We start from the raw sequence: 20,710 nt of genomic DNA, 5'->3' as shown, positions 1-20,710 counted from the left end.
GCGATAGTATGAGCGACATGTGGATGCGTATGGATGAGGTGGATGATGGCCCGACATGCCCACGGTCATGGCTGTGCCTCGCCGACGAAGCTGCACAGATCGGGCGCATTCACCGCCCGAGGCCTGACCTCTTCTCGCCTCCAGGCCTTCAAAGCTTCGGAGCGGATAGCAGTACAGTCGCCAAACGTTCAACCGTGCGGCCATGCCTCGTGTGCACGATGCCAGATGGCCGAGTATTCAGAAATGATCCATACACGTGTCGGCGCCCGCTGTACCTGAAAACCGCTTCGTCGTTCGTTGGAGACTAGTCGACTGGGTATTGAGACGGGAAGAAGATATTTGGCGAAATCTCCAATCCCTGAAACGTCAATGGCGCCTAGCCGCAGCCCGTAAAATGGGAGTGATATTTGGTCTCCTCGAACGTTCGAGACAGGAATAGCTCGTGCCAAGGTGTATGAGACGAGCTAGAGAGGTTGTGGAGGGCTGTGGTGATTGTTGCCACTCGGGGCGGACTTTGGCTCAGAGCTCTGGACCAAGGCAGCTAGCGCACATTCTGATGCGCCTGATGCGCCCGATGTGCCATCACGAAGCAGATATTCGAAGAGCGCGTGCACACTGCACACGACCGGTCATGCATGATGCACGCGACATCTCACAAGTCCAGACCCGAACAGGTTGCCCAAGAAACGACAGACGTTATAGCCATCGCGTGCTAGGCAGGCTGTGCAATTCCTGGTTTGTCAGGATGTTCTCCGGCTTTGACAGCTGAGCGATGCCAACAGGACGCGCGCTGGTTTGCGTGCTGCACACCGTAGATATCGGGACCACGGGTGACATCCTTCTCGCGAAACTAAGTAGGAGATGGCTCACGCAGCTCGAATACCACGCTGCTGACCTCTCTATGAACAGCGTGCGGGGAGCCCATAGGCCAGGCCTCGCCCATGGATAACCTTGCCAACGGCATAGCATGCAGGCGCGGTGCAAACACGACACCGACAGACGGCGTTGATCGGTACTAGATGATGTCTCTCCTAGCGGCCTTCTGCCAGGGCACAGAGCTAGATGTGCAGGGCCGTTGTAGTCATCACGGCCACCAGGGGAGACGGAATGAAGCGAGTGTCAGATGATATGTAGCTGCGTGGTGATATTGAATAAACGAGGGACTTACGATCGTGGCAAAGCCCAGAGTTTCGCAATAGACGCCAGAAGGTTCAACAGCGTCCGCCGACTCGCAGTGACCAGTAACCAGCTCATTCTTTCCACCCATCTCTCCTTCTCCGTCCTCGCCTCCTTTTCGTCGTACGCATCTCATCTCTCTACACGGCTCTGGAAAGCCCGTGCCTCGACGACAGCGACGACCGCCTACACCATCTGCTCTAGGCCCACGAACTTGACGAAGTCACCACGACATAGTATAGCGACCTAGCCTACCATTACAGTTTCCCCTCACCAGGTCACAGGCACCATCACTTTTCCAGAGAGCCATAGTTTATCACGAGCGTGAACTTGCCTGACTGTCCATGACCGCGCTCTCCTCCAATGCCATGGCACAGAACATCCCCGACCCCGCCGTGCTGACCGAAAATCGCTTTTGCCCTGGGTGCAAACAGTCAGTGGTAACAGAGAACGGCGGTGTAGTAGTTGCCTTCGGGTACGTATTCGTGCACTCTAGGTCAACGTGAAAAGTCGTAATGTGAACACGCCGCAGTCAATCATACTTCCATATCGACTGCTTCAGGTGTGCAAAGTGTCACGAACAAGTCACCGCCGACACAAACCTCCTGCTGCTCTCCGATGGTTCCCCCGTATGCGCCAACTGCTCGTACTGCTGTAACGTCTGCGGGCAGCCCATCCTCGACGAAGCGATCATGACCGGCGACGATTCGTATCACGCGCACTGTTTCAACTGCAAGGTCTGTAAGAAGCGTATAGAGGAGCTCGTGTTTGCGAAGACGAGTCAGGGTATATACTGTATGCCGTGTCACAGCGAGCGGGTGGCGAGGAGCAGGCGACATCTGGAAAGAAAAGAGCGGGAGAGAAGGGAGAGGGAGAAGCAGGCTCAAGCTGAGGCTGCCGCCGCCTACGATGCTATCACAAACAGTGATGCTGTGAGTTCAGAGGCGGTCCAACAGCTCATTACACCTCTGACGAAGATTCTCACAGGAGCCGAACGCGTCCTCAAAGGCCAGTACCCCCTCCGCTGCGCCATCGTCTGCATCGCGATCGGGCACACCCCGTATGTCAGAGTTTGCCACTAATCACGTCCCATCGGCATCGAAGCCCGCAGAGACAGTGCAACCATCTCAAAGCCCTCGACAGCAGCATTTCGCCTCACTTGCCCCACCAGCATCTTCCGGCACCGCCCCACCTGGCACGTCGTCGACTGCGCACGGCCCTCCTTATAGAACGGCGGCGTTGCAGAATGGCTTACCCTCTGCACCCAACCAGTACACCCAACAATACCGCGAACGTGAACGCGAAGGAACCGCAACGCCTGACAATATGCGCTCGACTCCCCTCCCCCCGACTAACAGTGACACGCTCGCTGTACCATCTGATGGGCTGCAGCAAACGCTGCAGAAACGTCGAAGCTTTGATCATCGACTAGCAGGCGCCGTTACCAGCGAAAATGGGGGAACAGAGTCTGCCTCAGGCGCGCCGAGTCTGCCTGGGCTTCTCTCTGCCGACGGCCCAACGCCTCGCAAAGCGAAGCGGCAGTCGATTAACCCGAACCTCGTGATGTCTTTCAATAACCTTCCGCAGGGCCCAAGCCCACCGTCGACTTCTCCATCGACCCCGCACGCACCACACATGAATGACAAGCCGCGCTCGCCAATGCACGAGCAGTTCTTGAGCGAGATGCCTGCATCTCCGCCCGCGTTCACACAGGCGGACAGCCGGCAGTCACCTTTGATACCCCGCAGTCAGCTCGATGCTTCTGACAACATACACGACAAGCAGTACACGGGCCGGACCCGTTCCGCGTCGAGCAGCGAGACCCAGCGCATGGCCCAGCAGAGCGACATGCTGCAGCGCGAGCGTTCGAAGTCGCCAATGCGCTTCAGCGTTACGCTTGACCGTGTCCCGGCGCGCACGAGCAGCCGGCCGGACCTCCGTAGCGACACTGCACCGCCGAGCTTTGCGAGCGAGACCGGTCGGCGCACGCCGCAGCTCACGACCGAGGGGCGCGTGTCCCCGCTGACAAAGCAGCTATCACTCGATAACAGACATCGCAACAGCACTTCCTCGCTCGGGCAGACAATTGAGCTGCCACCGCACTCGGGCAGCGCGTCGCACCCCACGTCGCCAGCACACGAGGTTGATGTCCCGCACAGTGTTGAGAGCGGAACCGACACCGAGGCTGAGACTGAGGAGGAGTTCCACGCCCATGGTGACTCGGATCGTGACATCCTCACGCCACTGCCCCCACCGAAAGAGGCCAAGGGCTCAAAAGCTGGGATGCGGCCGCCGCAACTGGAGCTCGCATCCTCGCACGCGTCTGACGAGCACGACGAACCCGACGAGCTGGGCCAGGTCGACAGTGCGGACGTGTCCGAGGAGTACCTGCACGACGAGATGCCAGTCGAGAGCACCTCCCATTCGACGTTCATCGCGCCTGCACTGCCCCCAATACGCTTCAGCATGGGCGGCGCCGACTTCGCAGAGCTGCTCAAGTCCGTGGGCGGCCCCGACGGCCTGAAAGCGTTCGACAAGCTCACGGAGGACCAGGTTCCGGCTACCCCACCCCCCTCGGCAGCGCAGCCTTTCACGCCCACGAGCGCGAAGGACCTCAGCGCGGACGCGACGCCCGTCAGGCGGCGTGAGCCGCCGATCAGCCGGAGCCAGTCCCCGCACTCGATCGCGGTGAGCTCGCCGTCCGAGGCGGGGCTGCGCCCGCCGATGCAGCGGTCGCAGTCGTCGGAGCCGCACGACGGCCGCGCGGTGCCGCGCCCACCGCGGTACGATGACCAGACGGTGTACAAGCGCGAGCGCGTCGGCTCGAACGCGTCGCTCCCGCCGAACGGCAAGGCGATCATCACGCTCACGACGCCCGAGAACACGACGTCGAGCATCGGGCGGCCGGACACGGCCGACCTCGTCCGCCGGCGACTGCAGGAGGCACTGAACGAGACGACAGAGCGCGGCGCGGCGTACGTGAAGCTCGACCCGGAGTTCATCGGCGCCATCGTGATGCTTCTGAACCAGCGCCAGGAGGAGTTCGTGGACATGAAGCGGAGGCTGGATGGCATGAAGGTGAGGGGGAACTGCTTGGGGGATCGGGCCTGTTGCGCGTGCTGACCGTGTTTTGGTGCAGCGTGCGAGCCAGCAATACGTCGAGGGTTTGACGGTTGCGCAGACGGAGTACGACAGGGAGCTCAAGGCGAGGCGAGATGCCGAAGCAGAGGTAACGCGCCTCCGGGTCCTGCTCTCCAGCCAGGCTGTTCGCCTCAAAGCTATGTCCGGCGATACCAAGAAGCAGGAGGTGCAGAAGCAGCTTTCTCAGGAGCTGACAGAGAGTCTGTCGACACTAGAGCGTGATTTGTCCAAGCTCAAGGCCGAACGAGACATGACATTGGCGGAGGTTGAGGAGTTGTCGGCATCAAAGAGGTACGGAGGGGTTGATTCCCCAGACATTTGTACACGCTTGCTCACTTTGTACCCCTCAGTTCTAACAGCCTCTCGGACGACCCCGATGCGACTGTGCGCCTCAGCAAGGCACTGTCTGTCCGGTTCGATAACATCAAGAATCAGTATCAAAGCGACCTGCTTCCGCTCACCGCTCAACGAGAGGCTTTGCTCAGGGAGATCACCGAGATGCGGGCATCGCGCGACGCATACCTCGAGGAGACGACGATGCTCAGCGCTCGCAACGAGGAGCTCGCACAGCTGTACGCTCAGTACCTCCGGCGGATGGACGCCCAGGGCGAAGGCATGATCGAACCCAGTGGACGCGCCTCCTCCTCCCTCGACAAGGCACGCCCACAGGGCCTGACCCCGTCGCTTACGTCAGGCACAACCCTCTCGGAGGAGTCTGTCGACCAGCGGTACGTCAAGGTCATGAAGTCGGACGCGGCTGAGGTGCCGACGCCTCAGCCGAGAGGCAAGTTCAAGTGGCCCGGGTATCGCAACCAGCAGGCGAAGGAGCACGCGACGCACATGTCCGAGTCTGGAAGGGCGAAGCCCAGGATTGAGCACAGCTTCCAGCAGGTCAATGGCTTGCGCGTCGCGCGGTGCGACAACTGTGGAGACAAGATGTGGGGTTCTATCCTGCGGTGTGGAGGTGAGTGTTTGGGGGTAATGAAGGATACCCGTGCTCAACAGTGTCATCTCACAGCTTGCAACATCTCCGTGCATCATCGTTGCCTGCAGCTGGTCCACTTGCCGTGTTCACAGCAAGTCATGAACGGCAAGGAAGAGCGTATTATGCCGCTACCGGCAGGTCCATCTATGTTTGGGCGCGACCTTACAGAGCAAGTCCGCGCGGAATCGAAGGACGAGGAGCGTCTTATCCCTGTCATCGTGGAGAAATGTATCGACGCTGTGGATACTCTTGGTAAGAGCTGCTCGTTGATCTTCGCAGCAGCACATGATCTGACCTTTTGGCGTATAGCTCTCGATTATGAGGGCATCTACCGTAAGACTGGCGGCTCCGGTCAATCGAAGACCATCACGCAGCTCTTTGAGCGCGGGGATTACGCTTCGTTCGACCTGCGGGACAACGACCGCTTCAACGACATTTCCAGTGTCACATCGGTGCTGAAGACGTACTTCCGGTCACTGCCCGACCCGTTGTTGACATACAACCTCCATGACCAGTTCATCTACGCCTCGAGCATCAAGGATCCTGCGCAGAAGAGCCAGGTGCTCACAGAACTAGTGTCTGAGCTGCCAAGAGAGCACTACTATACGACAAGAGCGCTCATGCTCCACCTTCACCGGTAAGTCTTGTGCCAAGAGACGTGAAGTTGCCGTACCAATACAAACATCATATAGCATTGCTGAGCGGAGCGATAAGAACTTTATGCACGCGAGAAACCTTGGTGTTGTCTTTGGACGTACGTGCCTTGCCACCGTTTAGTACATGACGGACGCTGATGCTGTGCATGTAGCGACATTGATGCGCTCTCGCGACCCGAATGCCGAGTTCAGCGACATGGCTGGCAAAGCCCTGTCCGTTGAATGGCTCGTCGAAAATGCACCCGTAGTCTTCGAGCAAAACGCCACTGACTCGCCATAGCCTACAAGAGACTTGTTTATCAATCACTTATAATATTCCCGAGGGTGACATTCCGGTCGTAGCCCTTCCCGCCGCAGCTGAACACAACCTTCTCCTTCTACATCTGTATGTTTTCGTGTTCAGTAACACTTTCCTTTCTTGCACTGTCATTTTCGCTTTCATCGCGCATTCATGACTTGTGTCACCGTTCGTTTCAACTTTCTGGTGAAATGTGGTTCTTCTCAGCTGTTGTTCTCTCTCTTCCCGCTTTCTTTCTTCCAAACACCAGCCCTGGTCATTTGCTTAACGCTTAAACGCAACAGTCTTAGGAGTCAGTATGTACTCACAGCTATCCCTTTTCCTGATGGTCAGCACTTATACCCGGGGCTAGCTGGTGTGCGGTGTCCCCTCGTTGAATATGTATATCATCATATATTCGGTACATTATACGCAGTACATCTTGCATTGGGTCCTCAATTATAGGTGTATCTATCTCTGCCAGCCATCTACCCTGTCCGGCTCCTCTGCTCTTAACGGATCGTCCTATCCTCCGAACGCTTCGGCTTGGCCAGGTTCTCCACCTTGAGCGTACAGTAGAGGAAGTGCCGGCGTGGACCGGTCGTTGCGCCTGCGACCGCCGCGACGCGCGCGCCGAGAGGCTGAGTATCTATCCCGCTGCCACGCAACCCTAGTGAGAACATCCTGTCGAAGACTAGTAACTGTGTCAGCATCTGCCAAGATCAGGGTGTAGGGCTCTTACGTGTAGCAGTGAAGGCCTTGGCAGTGGTCTGACAAGCGAGGTGGGTCAGCGAAAGTGGGGGCGACACAGCCTCCAGTGTACGCAGGTATCGGAACACGATGGACGGCTGACATGGGCCTGGCAACGTGTGTTGTGAGACGAGGTAGCAAAAGTCGTGTCTCGCTTGATGACTCACCAAAGCGGAACACTGCTTGGTATGCTTGTCTCCACTTCTCCTCAAGAAGTCTTGCACAAGTCGGAGAATCGGGACAGGTAGAACACTGAAGATGATGAGTAATGGCGGTGCATATGATCAATAAGTAGAACCATTCTTACGCATTGGTATTCCTTGGCAACTTGAGTAAGGCCCAGCTTGAGAACGCGTTCGAGAAACCACGTCCGTCTGCGAGCGTCGGTTAGCGCTAGCGACATGAGTATATGCGCATATCTGCACCTTTTCTCCAGTTTAAGCAGAGTCTCCGAACTGAGGGTGCTCAGTTCTTCCTCGGCCCAGCCTCCAGGGTTGTCTAAGACGAAGCGACTGGCCTCGCGATAGAGCTCCTCCTCTTCAAAGAGCTCTGCTATTCGCATAGCTTTGATGGGCTTGCCTGCAGCGTGCGTGAGAAGGAAAGTCAGGCATTCGCGTTGTAGCGCTGGAACTGTCAGCTTGTGTGAGATATTGAAGAGGCCTTCGACATTATTCCAGGTTATGGTGCAAACGAGGCTGAAAAGTGGAAATGTTAGTAGATCGTAATAGTACGATGGAATGTTGACCGACTGTGGATAGACGTATTTTAAGAAGTCATGGAATGTGCTGGCCTAGATGGCAAACCGCAGCTCAAATAATAGGAAAACAGCTATCCGCCCTAGGACTCACTTTCTCTTCCTTGAGCACGATCACTGCATCAAGTCCCTTGTGACGAGTCCTGTGCTTCATGGATGGCCCGGAGACACCAAGTGCACGTCCCTTTCCTTCGTCAAACGATACAGAGGTGGGGCTCTGAAGTTTGTTCAGACTCTCCAGGCGCGCCTTTTCTTTCTCCTGCTCATCCGTTGAATCCTCCTCCTCCTCGCTGTCGCTTGCTTTCGTATCCGACTCGGCTCCATCGTTCTCTAATTCTGGTTCGACTTGCACAAGAGTAGCCTCGGAAGTCTGCGGCGGTAACGACGAGTTGCTCTTGGGGACGGAGGGCGGCTGCGAGATCGTGATGACAGAAGACATGGACTGCGGTCGACCCGTCTCTGCCCAGTCTCCGCTGAGCGCGGCCTCAAAGAACGGCGAGGCAAAAAAGAGCACCTCCTTGTGGGCCCTGCAAAGGAGATACATACAGCAGCGTTCAATGAGCTGAGCACACGTCGCAGACAGCGCAGTGCGCGCGGAAGGCAGCGACAGACTGACCAGAACGTTGTGCTCTCGACCACGATCTTGACGTTCCCCGGCAGCTTCATGTTCTTCGTGAACGTCGGGTCGATGTCGATCGCGTCCTCGAATTCGTCCATGCTCAGCTCGGACACCGAACCGTCGGTCTCGCAGCCCTCGGATGACCAGGGAGGCGAGCCCGCCGAGCGGAATACGCCCGCGGCGGCAGCATGAGTCTCCGTGGGCGAGCTCAGCGTCGCTGACGGTCCGCTGAGGCCACGGGAGTTTCGCGCGATAAGGATATGTGACGGGTTAGGCATTAGTTGGTAGTTCAGAGACAAGCAACTGCTAGTGGTGGCGGTGCTACGGGGTCCTGCACGGGTCAGTGGACTCTGATTAAGTTCCCACCGGCAATCATCGCTTTCACACGACGTCCGTTGGCCAATGAGAGCACACCAAGCTAGAGCCGGCAACCCAATCCAGAACAAGTCTCGTGAGACATTTATCAGAACGGTCGCAAAAATGAAAAAGCCAGCTCGGTAACCACGAGCACCGATCCGCGAGCACGCCAGGATCTGAAGAAACGACAAAAACAAGATGCAATCATTCAATGTATCTACTTCCCGTCATCGGTAGTCATAGCAAATGGCATGAGGGCTGTGCGAAAGATCTTCCCACAAAACCAACGTTCAGCTATCATAAGATTCGTGAATAAAGCTTGAGAAAAATAAGATATGAATATATGGTGCCGCATGTGTGACATGGCGAAGGACAAACAACAGAAGAGGGAGACAAACAGAAGATGAACACAGGGTATGGATCGGCAAGAGTCTTCACGCAAAAGGCCCTCAAGATGGTACCTGACGGAAAGCTTTTTGGTAAGTAGACGGAGCATGCACGGTTGTATCGTGAGTGGGTGAAGGAGTGTGTGGTAGGCGCAACACGACGCTGCACCGACGTTGGATAATGGAAGGGGAATGCAAGACGAACGGAACGGGATTGTCCGAAGGGAAACACAGCAACTTGAATAGAGGTTGCAAGGGGACGACGATTAGCAATTGGACGCGATGCGAGGGGTATATGGAAGTTGGGTTGAGAGTGACAGATGGAAGGGTCGAAGGATGTGAGACCAGGAGCTCCTAGTATGCACAGCAGGCGCCTCAAGAAAAGGGCGAGTAACCGTGAAGATGCAAGGATAGGATAGACGAGACAGGCGGGAATGCGCCACAAGAACGATGGTATGGTATAGACGAATCAGCAGTCCGTGAGCGAGATCCGGACAATGTAGGGGTAGCAGACTCTATAGTCCTCCATCAAGGACTTATTGCTCCGTCAAGGACACCGCGCACATCATCTACTTGCCCAAGATCAGCAAGGAAGGGGACCAGGTCAGTGAGCTCCGTATCGTGGGGGTCGTTGAACCATGATGATACGGGAACGGCGTTATTGGGATGGAAGATATAGGATGCTGGTGAGTTGTCTATGATTATAGTGTCCGCTATTGGCCGTCCGAGCTGCGATAAGTCCTATCAACTCACGTTGTTAGCAAGCGCAGCATACGGAACATGAGATTGAAACGCACCTTGACGTAATTGCCCCTATGGTTGTAGCAGCTTTCTCGGAAGAGACGGTGCGCGACAACACGGTTCACATCCAATTTGTCCAACACTGGATCTGCGTACTGCGCGATAGAAATCAGCAGCGGTCAGACCGATCGAACGTGCGCTCGTATACCTTGCTCAAACTCGCAGTGAACACGACGACTTCATAAATCTCGCCCATCTTCTTCAGGAAGTTATCTACACCGGGACGCTTGATCACATAGACATTGTGCCAATGATACTCGATTTCCACCGGCACGACGTAGTCCGCTTGCTGTATTGACTGGTTGTCGGAGATAAGACGTTGCGGAACGTATACATAACGGGAGATAATGCTCACCTTGAAACTACTGTGCACCAACGTCTCATCCAAATCAAGCACAAGGCATTTCCTCCCCGCAAACTTAGGCGATAGTGGTGGGAGTAGCGGCCGAGGAAGTCCGTCCTGGCAAAACCAACATGTATGTTAGCGCTGAGCAACGTCACCCCCGGAGAGATATACGCACTGGTCCTATGGGAATACCAGCGCCGCCGTTAAGGATCAGTCGTTCCTCCTCATCTTCGACCTCATCCATAGCGTTGGCCTCTTCGACGTCCTCCTCGTCGGTGAAACTCGTTGAGCCATCGGACTCATGATCGGAATCCCCCTGTCGTTGCTGCTCTTGTGCGGTCTCGTCGCCCGTCGAGCCAATGGGTTGCACCGACCCGGACAGCACGCCTCCACCCTCCTCTGGGGGTAGCAGCAACTTGGTTGGTGTCGGCGGCACGACGACCGAGGGGTCGTCTGATGGAGGGGGTACGTCAACCGGTTGCAATGGGGGTAGTACTGGCGTACCGCGCGTCTCTTCCTGTTCAGACGGTTTAGCAGCTACCTCAGACGTAGCAGGGGCCTCTGAGGTGGATGGTTCAGGAGGCAGCTCCTCTGCTTCCTTTGCGGTCTGCTTCTCCTTAAGCTCGGTCGTCGCGGGGACTGAGGGTTCAGGCTGGCGAGGCTTCTCGACGTCGACATCAATCTCGTGTGCCTTACTCGACGGTTTGGTACAAGGAACAAAGACGTGGAAAATCCTGGTAAAGAGGGAACCCTTCGTCTTGCTGCCTTTGGGCTTGGTCTTCTTGGACGAGGTCTTGGATTTCTTGGGTTCCTCAACAGCAGTCGAGGCAGTGTGCGCCAGCTCTGACACAGACTTGGTCTCTTTCTGTCGCGTAGACGGACTACGAGCGTAGGTCTGCGTACTTGTGTTCAACGACGCACGGTCCTTCTCAGCGTCTTTGGGTTTCGCTATTTCATCCGCCTTTCCTCCTTGTTTCAATGCCGGCGTTGAGCCGGATACATCTGCTACTGTATTGTCAACCTCAGCGGCGACCTGCGCTGTCTGGGCCGATGTGGACGGGGCGGAGCCCGCATGGGCGGTGGTGGCTGGCTGATCACCCGACGCGCTCACGGCGCCATTCGGAGTCTCTTCGCAGGTCTGCTGGGTGATGACTGAACCTTGAATCGCTTGAGTGGTATCATTTTGAGTGCCTTGAGCCCCTGCGGGCTGCGTAACCGTCACCGCCGCCTCTGGTTCCGTTCCCTTCGAATCCTGTGCGCAGTTCGCTCGACTTGTTAAAATCCCGTATCATGCGGAGATGTAAGAGGAGTGCTTGCCTGCTCCTTCGTACTCGCTGGTGCAGAGTCTATGGACGCCATGAGTATGGCACTTGCAGAGAGTGGAAGGGTATAAAGTGCAAGCTCGTTCGCCTCTGCCAACTCGACGTCGCCCAAGCGTGCCCCGCCTGTTTGCACGTGTTGTCGTGCGAACTTTGCATGCCGATTCAGGAAATCACGCCTGTCACGACCGGAGACTCTTGCCGCCGTGACATAGCCTGATTGACGCCACACGCGGGATGCCCAGCTCGGCGGGCGACGGTGGCTCAGACGTTGCGAGCGGCGTACCAATCATCTGAGACGTCAAAATCAATGCGCACTCTGTGACGGCGACGAGCACAGATAAAGATCGGACCTGATCGGAAGAATGAGACATAGGAAAAACATGTGGGAACTATCGCGCCGCGATCCTCCGGTGAAACTGAAATGTCTGAGACAAGTCATGGGTGTGAGAGGTTGGAGCATATCGAGCATTGCCTTGTATTCCTGCGGAAGCTACACCAGGAAGGCGTGCACATCTCCGTATACAGTCACTTCTGCATACGTACGGCTTGTGAACAAATGACTGGCGGGAAACTGAGTCGGTCCTGGTCAGCAAATAGAATAACATGCGGCCCACTGCTGCTTGGCACATATCGTGTAAGCCTTAACGGCAGAAGACACAGATACGTACCTCAGATGAGGTAAGCAAAGTTAGCGAGCAGAGCACCGCACAGATTAGCAGTGTGCGCCACGAATAGCTCGCAATAGAATTCCCAAAGACGCGACACAGCAGGATATGAGCGTGACCTGAATGCATACGGTCCAAGGCGGGCATAGCAAGCAGTTTAAGGGCCAGGCGAGCTGATCATTGTCCGACAACTCCCAGAGCCGCCGAGGGCGGGTAATGACTACGGCGGCTCTGGGTAATGACTAACCAAAACCTGGCCGACCATTGGCCAACGGCCAAAGTGACAACCGGCAGCCGCAGAGTAAGCACACGTACGGTGTGATCATGTAAGCGTAGCGCTGCACCTTGTGGCGTACGGCAGCGAGCGATGATGCATCTGGTCGAAGCTCGCGAGGCTGCATTTCCGGGACTTGAGAGGCTGCGGAGGGACGCGTCCTCGCATCGGCCCTGGAAACCATCAAGCGTCCACCCAGCTGAGGTGATCGCTGTTAGCAAAGCAGCGAGCTGTGCGTACTAGAATACCTACCGAACGACGCACGCCTTGTACAATGAACGGCATTATACGAGCTTGAATGATTGAATCGCAGGAGATCGCAGGCAAGTTAACCTAGGTTCTATTGTGCCGTCGGGCGAAATGGACACGCCAGCCACTAGGCCGACAGCGGACCATATGGGGGAGACCGAACGTAATCTTCCATGGAATGGGTTGCGTACCAAGAGATTTGTCAGCACTGACCCAGGCACGCCCCGAGAGGCAGAACCTAAGTAATCCCGGAAGACAGGCCAGGGCCTCAGAGCGCGTGTCCATATATACCATGCCCCGGACGGAGATGTGCTGATGTACATATTGCCCACCGACACCCCCGATCTCGTGCGATATTCCACTGGCATACCTCGACGTGCTGGGCGTTGGATGGATATATACCAACTCATCCATCCGACAGAGGCTACGATCAAGACAGAAGAGCTGCACGTAATGGAGGAGCTAGACAAGAGATTCTGGGAGAGAGGTGAGTACACAAATGCCTTTGACCCACCTCCCTTTCTTCGTCGCGTCCGCCTGCGGCAGAGCGAGGGTCGGCGAAGCCGCAGTGCGAGTCGGTTGACCGTGGCCGAGCGTGCCAGTCAGGGCCGCCGAGGACCGGGGCCCGGGTAATGCCGTGCCATTATTGCCGGTGGAGGGCCGGCTCCGGGGCGCTTACGTTCGAACTCCGCCCTCTTAGTAAGACTCTGTTGAGTTTTGTTCGATTCACGCTCTTTTCCATGCTCGCAGCATCTTCATACCATCAACAGCAACCAGCGTCACAGCAGAATGCGTCCCAAACTGTTGCACCGCCCTCAACGGTGAATCCCTCGGACACATCGTTGTCTCAGCCATCGTCCCAACAGCACCAGCAACACCCCGGAGGTCCCTTCCAAACCATCCTTCGACTACACGATGAGCTTCCTTCCGGCGCACAGACCGCCCCTAAGGCGTCGCGCAAGCGAAAAACGCCGCCAACAACTCAGGAAGCACAGCCCCCGCCACCTCCAGCTGGCATGCACCCTCTACCCTCAGGTGTGATGCCGCCGCCGCCGCCGCACTCCTTGATGCACCCTCCGCACCTGGGTCCGCCTCCAGGGATGCCGTACACGTACATACCTCATGGCGATTACACTCCTGGAGGCATGTCGCATCCCCCACCACCCCCGCCACCACCAACCGGTGCACCACCCTCCGAACAGAATCCTCAGCAGCTGCCGCCCTTGCCGCCTAATAGACAGCTGAGCACAAGTAAGCGAGCAGAACAGAATCGGAAGGCACAGCGCGCTTTCAGGGAAAGGAGGGACCAGTAAGCACTCACGTCATGTGTTTCGCGTGTCCGGGTTTTCTGACCGCATTGCAGACACGTGAAGGCATTGGAGTCGCGATCACAGCTTCTCGACGCTGCACTCGCGTCGGCAGACGAGGCGAATCGGAGATGGGAAGACTGTCGGCAGCTTGTAGACCAGTTACGCATTGAGAACTCCGCGCTGCGTGCTGCCCTCGCTCAAGCACAGATGATGAACCCGGGCTCTGTGCCCCCACCCCCGCCCGTGCTCCCCGATCAACAGCCTCCACCCACACGACCCAACGAGTCTTTGGCGCCGCAACCGCCGCAACCACAGTCTACCAATAATGGAGGCGAGGAGGGTGCCAAAGAGGACTCGAGTACTTCGAAACCGTCGTGATAATCATTCGCGTTGTGTTGCTTGCCCTTTCCCCGGTCGGCACGTTGAGAGGTACTATTCGGTGGAGGGGTAGTCGGGATGTTTATACTGTAATATGCGTGTTCAACGTTCCAACTTTCGCCTGCAGACATTTTGTAGTTTTACCATACGTCTTTATGATCATGACTTCGCATTTTGATTGCACATTTCTATTGTCGTATGGTCCCAGCTTTAATGAGATCTGAACATTAATCCGGTGTATCTGTTCGCTAAACATGGCATCTGTGGGGAGAATACGTGGAGGATCCCGCGAGGCGAGATGGGGGTTGGTGGGCATCAACCTTTGGGGTGTTCGCACCGCGGACGCTCTTTCTCCGGCAAATTTGTGTTCTCCTGAACGCCCACCACTCATTACGCTCTCCCGAACACATTCTGCAGCGCAACCATTGAAGAATGGCAAAGATAGAGGAGTGGGTGTCTCCCAAGCCCGAGCCGGCACGTGGCCCTAAAGGTGCGTCGTACATGCCACGACGGTAGACGCGCCGCACTGACCACGTCTACACACACTTCCGTCGTCCGGCACAGGCCCGTCTCCGTTCCTGAAGGCCTACCTCGTCGCCTACAACCTCGTCAACGCTGCGGGCTGGCTGTACGTGTTCGTCGGCGCCGTCGCGCACCTCGCCGGCAACGGCGGTGCGCCAACGGGAGCATCAGCCAGATTCGCGTCGCTGTTTGCGCAGGCGCATGCACTCGAGCAGTACGTGCCGGCATCGCTCGTGCCGTTGCTCAGGCGTGCGGCGACAACACACAGCGCCGTCGGAACGCGCACGATAGTCATTCAGACGCTCGCGATCCTCGATGTCGTGCACTCGCTCCTCGGCTGGGTGCGCAGCCCGCTCGTCACGGTCGCGATGCAGATCGCGAGCCGGCTCTTCATCGTGTGGGGCATCGGCTACTTCTTCCCGAACGTGCGTGCTTCTCCGTCTCGCCCCGCCCGGTTCACGTGCTGACATGGCCGTTACAGACGTATACACATCCGGCATACGCAAGCATGGTCCTCTCGTGGTCATTCACTGAGGTCCTCCGCTCCGTGTTTTACGCATGCAACCTCCTCGGGAGCGAGCCGTACCCGCTGCTCTGGCTGCGCTACACGACGTTCTACCTCCTCTACCCGACCGGCGCGTCCTCCGAGGCGGCGCTCATCTTCAGCACGCTCCCCCCGCTCTCGACCTTGTCGTCCTGGGGCTTCATGGACTACTGCCGCGGCGCGATGTTCTGCATCTGGTGGCCTTGTGAGTGTGCTTGTGCCCTCCATGTGTGCTACGGTTTTGCTCATGGCCTCAAAAGCATTGTATGTCCTGTACACGCATATGATCAAACAGCGCCGGCGCGTCCTCGGCGTCGGACCCGGGCGCACGCTCGGTTCCAAGCCGAAATCACTCTAGAAAACCTAGCCGAGGGCACCCTAGAAAACCCCCCTGCTCGGCCCCGTGCTTGCACACTGCTATCTCACATCGACATGTTGTTCTGCTCGCACCATGTACTGCGCCTAATCGATGCATTGTCGAATGTTCTGCTCAACGGCTTTTCCATCAATATCAGTTCAAAAGGGTATCACATTGCTGGGTATATGCGCTGCTAACGATTGTTGATGCTCGGAGCCAGCCCGAGCCGCGAGCCTGCGTAGTCGAAGGTGACGTACCACGACTTGAGGAAGACGTCCCCGATGATGGCCAGGTTGGCGGGCAATCCGTAGTCTGAGCTGATGCCGATGATCCCACCTACGCAATCACTGAATCGAGCACACCAACGCCATGAGCTGTTGTAGTATCCGAACCGAGCAAAGGCGGGTACGCACTCCGAATCGTCGCTGAGCTTGCCCAAGTTCATGTCGTCCTGGTGTATCATGTACGGCCGGCCAGAGAAGACGAGGGAGCTTGTCACAGGACTTGCGCACGGGTAGGTGTAGAATCCGCCACCGTACGTCGCGCTTGCATCTTGTGCACCAGGAATCTGTATACGTTAGGTAAGTGCTTTCTAGTTGGGAGAGACGTCGTTAAAGAACCAACTAGTCCATAGAACTGTCTGGCTACGTCATCGGAAACAAGGATGAGCGAGGAACCGGTGTCGACTGCCTGTGTACCCCGATCAACGTCCAGATATTAGAGTACTGGGAGGAGACGCACCGCAATGATGCTCAGAGGCTCCGTGCGGTTCTTACCTGCAGCGAGACCGTCCATCGCCACAGTCCAATAGGTCTGAAAACAGGCTACTTCAACCATCTTCAATTTCCTCTCATCACCCATGGACAAACCTTGCTTGTCAGGTTCAGCCACTCGACCGGGCCCGTCGTCTTCGTCAGGTCGTAGCACCCGAAGCAGATCTGGCTCCCGTCCTCGGCGCCGCGCGTGAGGTGCGTGCTGAAGATGCCCGCGGCGAGCTTGCGGCCCGCGAGGAGGCCCTCGAAGAAGGTCGGCGCGTCCATGCGGCTGATGCTCCGGAACGCGAGCCCGAGCAGGCCGCTCGACGGGTAGTCCATGAAGTCCTGCGACTCGGTGCGCACCGCGACGAAGCGCTGCGCGTCGACGCTCAGCGCGCCGAGCGCGACGGTGTCGCTCGCGACCGTCCCCGCGACGCGGCCCGCGCCCTGCCACACAAGCCCCAATCGTCAGCAGTTCTCGTCGATGGCGCAGAGGAGCGCGCGGATGGGGGAGGAAGACGTACGTAGGTGACGCTCGCGCGCCGGCCCGTGCTGCGGAACGTCGAGCTCGCGGCGGCGTCGAACTGCGCGTTCGAGCAGCCCGGACACGCGACGGGCACCCAGAGGTCTGCGCTGCCCGTGTCGACCGAGACCGTGAGGGCCTGCGCGGGCGTGCCGAACTTGAGCGGCCCGTAGTACGACACGTCCATCCCGCCCGCGACGTCGTCCGTGAGCGGCATGAGCTCGAAGCTTGCGTACGGCTCGTCGGGCAGCCCCAGGATCGGCTCCGCGCCCGCCGCTGCTCCGCCGCCGCCGTCGCGCGCGGAGAGTGGCTGCGGCTGCGTGAGGAGCGAGGACGGCTTCGAGGCGTTGGCGAAGTACTGGAGGATCGGGGTGTCGTTGAAGGGGCCGTACCCGGTGTCGGGCTGTGTGTCGGGGTTGAGGCTGATGCCGTTCAGGAAGTCGGAGGCCATGGAGTATTTGCCGAGGAGGCCCTGGACTTCCATGTGCTGCGCGACACCCCGTCAGCTGGCAGAAGGTACAAGTCAAGGAGGCTTACCACCAAGGGAGCGTCAAAGACCGGCTGAGTACCGTTCTGCAGCTTCACAGTGGTACTCTGTCTACGCACGGCGAAGCTGTTCCTACGGAGGTTAGCGATGACATGCCTCTTGTCGCGCCCAGGCTCGCCTAGTGGATGCGCGTTCGATCCAATAGCAAGGATGGAAGAAAAAAGAGCGACATGAAGGTTCATCATGGGGAGTAGAGGTGGTGCACCAGGCACAATCGGGTAGGAACAGGATGGAGTAGAGGGTGATGCACCGATTTGTGGCGGTTTGAGTCCTGCAACTGACTGGAGGCGGGCTGACGGTCAGCCTAGATCAAGTTGCGGCAAGCGACAGCCGCTCTCTTTAGGAGTGGGAGGGCGGGAGCACATGAAACTTTGACTGTAGACCGGGAGGTGCACTGGCTACTTCTGCAACTTGATCGGCGACTGTGCTGAAGTGTGGCTCCCTCGGGCTGAAGGACCGTAAGAATCACAGCATCCCAAGCTCAGGGGCCAAAATGGGGAAAAATTATTCTATAAACTTTCGACTCAACGCAGAGGACATGGTGTTGTTTTTTATGATGCTCTCCCTCGTGTTGAGTACCAGTGGGCACCGTAGAATCGCCAGAGTCGAATGCCCGGATAGTAAAGGTTCGGCGCCTGCCGCGCTGGCCTGAGTGCGCATCGCCGCTCGGCGCTCGCCCACGACGTTAGGATGGAACGAACTTATCACAACACTCTCAAGTACTTGGAGTTGAACATAGCATATGAAAAGACGGTATGTCAAGCCGTTGTGTCTCGGAGGTAAGAGCGGTGAATCTACCCCTTGCGAAGGCCGTGAGAATAATCCGCCCCGAACCAGCGGCCACTTAAGGTTATGCCTTGCTTCCCTGACTCTACTAGTACTCGTTCAGCGCGCAGCTACCATGTCGCGTCTCCCTGCTACCACCCCGCGACGCTGTTCAACTTGAAGCTCGAGCAGTGAGTCGGGCCAGGACGCGAAACCACTTCTCGACGCTTCGGAAGACTCGACGATCGAACATCGAAATCCTGGTAAGACGACAGGAGCTCCACCCAGTCTTCTTCGACACTCATACAGGAGGCGCAGGACAACGAATCGGACGGGGGACTGCACCCCGCGATGCCAGCCTCTGCCGGCGCCGCCACGCCGATGCACAAACAGCTTCCGCTCGTGCTCGCCACCACCTGCTTCTTCGTCTTCGCCGCCCTGCTGTTCGTCCATCCCTACCTCCGCGCCAGCCTCGCCAGTCCTTACCGCGTCGTGTACGACCCATACCAACATGCGTACTTGTTATGCTTATTTTGTGCTCTCGCTCAACACCGTCCTCACCCTTGCCTCGTCTGCCGCCAGAACCACCTTTGTCCTCAAAGACAAGTACGTCGGCAACGACTTCTACAACGGCTTCCAGTGGGAGACCCTCGATGACCCCACCCACGGGTGTGTCAACTACGTCGACCAGAACACGGCAAAGAACAACAACCTCACGCAGGGTGCGCTTTCCCGATGTCAACCCTCACACGCTTTGCTCACTGCACTCCCCTCTGTGGTAGCGACGGACACAAAGTTCTTCATGCGCGCCGACACGAACAAGGTCGTCGGCAAGAACGCCCGCGGCCGCGACAGCGTGCGCATCTCGTCGTGGGCAGCCTACGAAGACTCTGTTATCGTCCTCGATGTGCAGCACATGCCCGAGGGGTGCGGGACATGGCCCGCGTTCTGGACGCTGAGCCAAAAGGGGCCCTGGCCTGCCGGCGGGGAGATCGACATTCTGGAAGGTGCGTGGCTCATGTGTCCTGTCCCGCCACACTCGATCGACGCGCCCCCTGCGCTGTGCAGGCGTGAATCTGCAGAGCAACAACATCGCGACGCTGCACACGAATCAGTACTGCACGATGCCGCAGTCGCGGTACCAATCAGGGTGCGTCTGTCTCTTCGTCTACCCAAAGACTCAGCTTTACGTTTCCCTCCCTCTCACGCAGGAGCGTCACGAGCACGAACTGCGACGCGAACGCGAACTTCAACCAGGGCTGCGGCGCGCAGGCCACGGACGGCTTCTCGTACGGCACGCTCTTCAACAGCGTCGGCGGCGGCTACTACGTCATGTCGCGCACGCCCGACGACGGGATCAAGGTCTGGTTCTGGCGGCGCGACGACCCGGGCGTGCCGCCCGCGGTCACGCAGAAGGGGTTCTTCAACGACGTCTTCGGCGCCGACCAGCCCGTGCTCACCCTGCCCGACCCGACGTGGGGCCCGCCCCTCGCGTACTTTCCCTTTGGCGACTTTTGCGAGTACGGCGGCCACTTTGACGCCCACATCATGGTGTTCGACCTGACGTTCTGCGTGCGTCGTCTTGTCTTGGCGTCGTGCCGCTGTCGTCCTTGCTGACCCACGGTTCGTCTCAGGGTGACTGGGCCGGCACGGACTTTGCCTCCGCGGGCTGCGGATTCAGCTGCGACGACTGTATGCGCTTCTTCGCATATATTCTTCGTTTGGATGCTAACGTTGCACGTACAGTTGTGAGGAACAGCCCTGATGCGTTCGAAGACGCCTATTGGGAGATCAACTCCTTGCACGTCTTCACACCCAAGAGCTGAATATGGCCTTGTCCCATCTCCACCCATATTTCTAGCATCTGCAATCTAAATCTTGACGGACTCTGGTTTTGTATCCAACCCGCGCTCATACTGTGTCTCTACTTTTCCTTGTACTACACCCTACCCTGTCCTTTCTAGCCGGCCACTTTAACTGCACTTTTATCTCGGACTCTCTATCTACTCACAAGTCGTACCTCGGAATCATTCTGACAGTAGCTGGGTAGCCCAAAACCTCATGTACCTGTACGCAGTTCAGTCATATCTAGATTGAGTTGTTCTGTAAGTTATACAAGAAACACGGTTACCTAGATGGCAACAATACACGATAGCAAGCGACAAATCAATCCGGGAAGACGATAACGAAAGATGAGAAACGCGATGGTGAAAGCGGGCAAACCAATGGACATAAATCGTTATAAGATAC

The 20,710-nt window shown here is 57.4% G+C and overlaps 6 protein-coding genes across 6 annotated transcripts; 4 read left to right on the top strand and 2 right to left on the bottom strand.

The window, feature by feature from the left end:
• The first annotated feature begins 1,326 nt into the window (after nucleotides 1-1,326).
• PHACADRAFT_258574 (uncharacterized protein) lies at nucleotides 1,327-8,643 on the top strand. Its single transcript, XM_007397231.1, has 16 exons — nucleotides 1,327-1,651; nucleotides 1,709-2,108; nucleotides 2,164-4,254; nucleotides 4,316-4,608; nucleotides 4,668-5,281; nucleotides 5,336-5,554; nucleotides 5,612-5,939; nucleotides 5,995-6,056; nucleotides 6,111-6,929; nucleotides 6,978-7,094; nucleotides 7,153-7,237; nucleotides 7,293-7,359; nucleotides 7,411-7,680; nucleotides 7,735-7,775; nucleotides 7,834-8,269; nucleotides 8,359-8,643. The coding sequence occupies exons 1-9, from the start codon at nucleotides 1,521-1,523 to the stop codon at nucleotides 6,236-6,238; spliced, it is 4,266 nt and encodes a 1,421-aa protein (XP_007397293.1). The 5' UTR covers nucleotides 1,327-1,520; the 3' UTR covers nucleotides 6,239-6,929; nucleotides 6,978-7,094; nucleotides 7,153-7,237; nucleotides 7,293-7,359; nucleotides 7,411-7,680; nucleotides 7,735-7,775; nucleotides 7,834-8,269; nucleotides 8,359-8,643.
• A 139-nt stretch (nucleotides 8,644-8,782) lies between these two features.
• Nucleotides 8,783-12,719, bottom strand: PHACADRAFT_146736 (uncharacterized protein). Its single transcript, XM_007397230.1, has 6 exons — nucleotides 11,566-12,719; nucleotides 10,424-11,500; nucleotides 10,258-10,362; nucleotides 10,051-10,200; nucleotides 9,899-9,997; nucleotides 8,783-9,842 (listed from the first exon to the last, which is right to left on the bottom strand). Exons 1-6 carry the CDS (start codon nucleotides 11,605-11,607, stop codon nucleotides 9,630-9,632), a joined length of 1,686 nt encoding a protein of 561 aa, XP_007397292.1. The 5' UTR covers nucleotides 11,608-12,719; the 3' UTR covers nucleotides 8,783-9,629.
• A 456-nt stretch (nucleotides 12,720-13,175) lies between these two features.
• PHACADRAFT_258572 (uncharacterized protein) lies at nucleotides 13,176-14,565 on the top strand. Its single transcript, XM_007397229.1, has 3 exons — nucleotides 13,176-13,245; nucleotides 13,509-14,067; nucleotides 14,122-14,565. The coding sequence occupies exons 1-3, from the start codon at nucleotides 13,212-13,214 to the stop codon at nucleotides 14,444-14,446; spliced, it is 918 nt and encodes a 305-aa protein (XP_007397291.1). The 5' UTR covers nucleotides 13,176-13,211; the 3' UTR covers nucleotides 14,447-14,565.
• Nucleotides 14,566-14,829: 264 nt separating this feature from the next.
• Nucleotides 14,830-15,901, top strand: PHACADRAFT_258569 (uncharacterized protein). The gene is made up of 4 exons (XM_007397228.1): nucleotides 14,830-14,936; nucleotides 15,011-15,393; nucleotides 15,450-15,717; nucleotides 15,773-15,901. Exons 1-4 carry the CDS (start codon nucleotides 14,879-14,881, stop codon nucleotides 15,868-15,870), a joined length of 807 nt encoding a protein of 268 aa, XP_007397290.1. The 5' UTR covers nucleotides 14,830-14,878; the 3' UTR covers nucleotides 15,871-15,901.
• Nucleotides 15,902-16,063: 162 nt separating this feature from the next.
• PHACADRAFT_197031 (uncharacterized protein) lies at nucleotides 16,064-17,880 on the bottom strand (the record flags this gene model as incomplete). Its single annotated transcript, XM_007397227.1, has 7 exons — nucleotides 16,064-16,217; nucleotides 16,284-16,438; nucleotides 16,495-16,560; nucleotides 16,612-16,683; nucleotides 16,740-17,072; nucleotides 17,150-17,635; nucleotides 17,686-17,880. 7 exons carry the CDS (start codon nucleotides 17,878-17,880, stop codon nucleotides 16,064-16,066), a joined length of 1,461 nt encoding a protein of 486 aa, XP_007397289.1.
• A 728-nt stretch (nucleotides 17,881-18,608) lies between these two features.
• Nucleotides 18,609-20,521, top strand: PHACADRAFT_258567 (glycoside hydrolase family 16 protein). The gene is made up of 8 exons (XM_007397226.1): nucleotides 18,609-18,723; nucleotides 18,779-18,975; nucleotides 19,043-19,182; nucleotides 19,243-19,467; nucleotides 19,529-19,610; nucleotides 19,672-20,032; nucleotides 20,095-20,152; nucleotides 20,207-20,521. Exons 2-8 carry the CDS (start codon nucleotides 18,842-18,844, stop codon nucleotides 20,284-20,286), a joined length of 1,080 nt encoding a protein of 359 aa, XP_007397288.1. The 5' UTR covers nucleotides 18,609-18,723; nucleotides 18,779-18,841; the 3' UTR covers nucleotides 20,287-20,521.
• The last annotated feature ends 189 nt before the right edge of the window (nucleotides 20,522-20,710 follow it).

Source organism: Phanerochaete carnosa (assembly GCF_000300595.1).
Source record: "Phanerochaete carnosa HHB-10118-sp unplaced genomic scaffold PHACAscaffold_6, whole genome shotgun sequence".
Taxonomy (NCBI): domain Eukaryota; kingdom Fungi; phylum Basidiomycota; class Agaricomycetes; order Polyporales; family Phanerochaetaceae; genus Phanerochaete; species Phanerochaete carnosa.
Note: the sequence above shows the minus strand (reverse complement) of the source record. Positions and strands in the feature narration are given on the sequence as shown.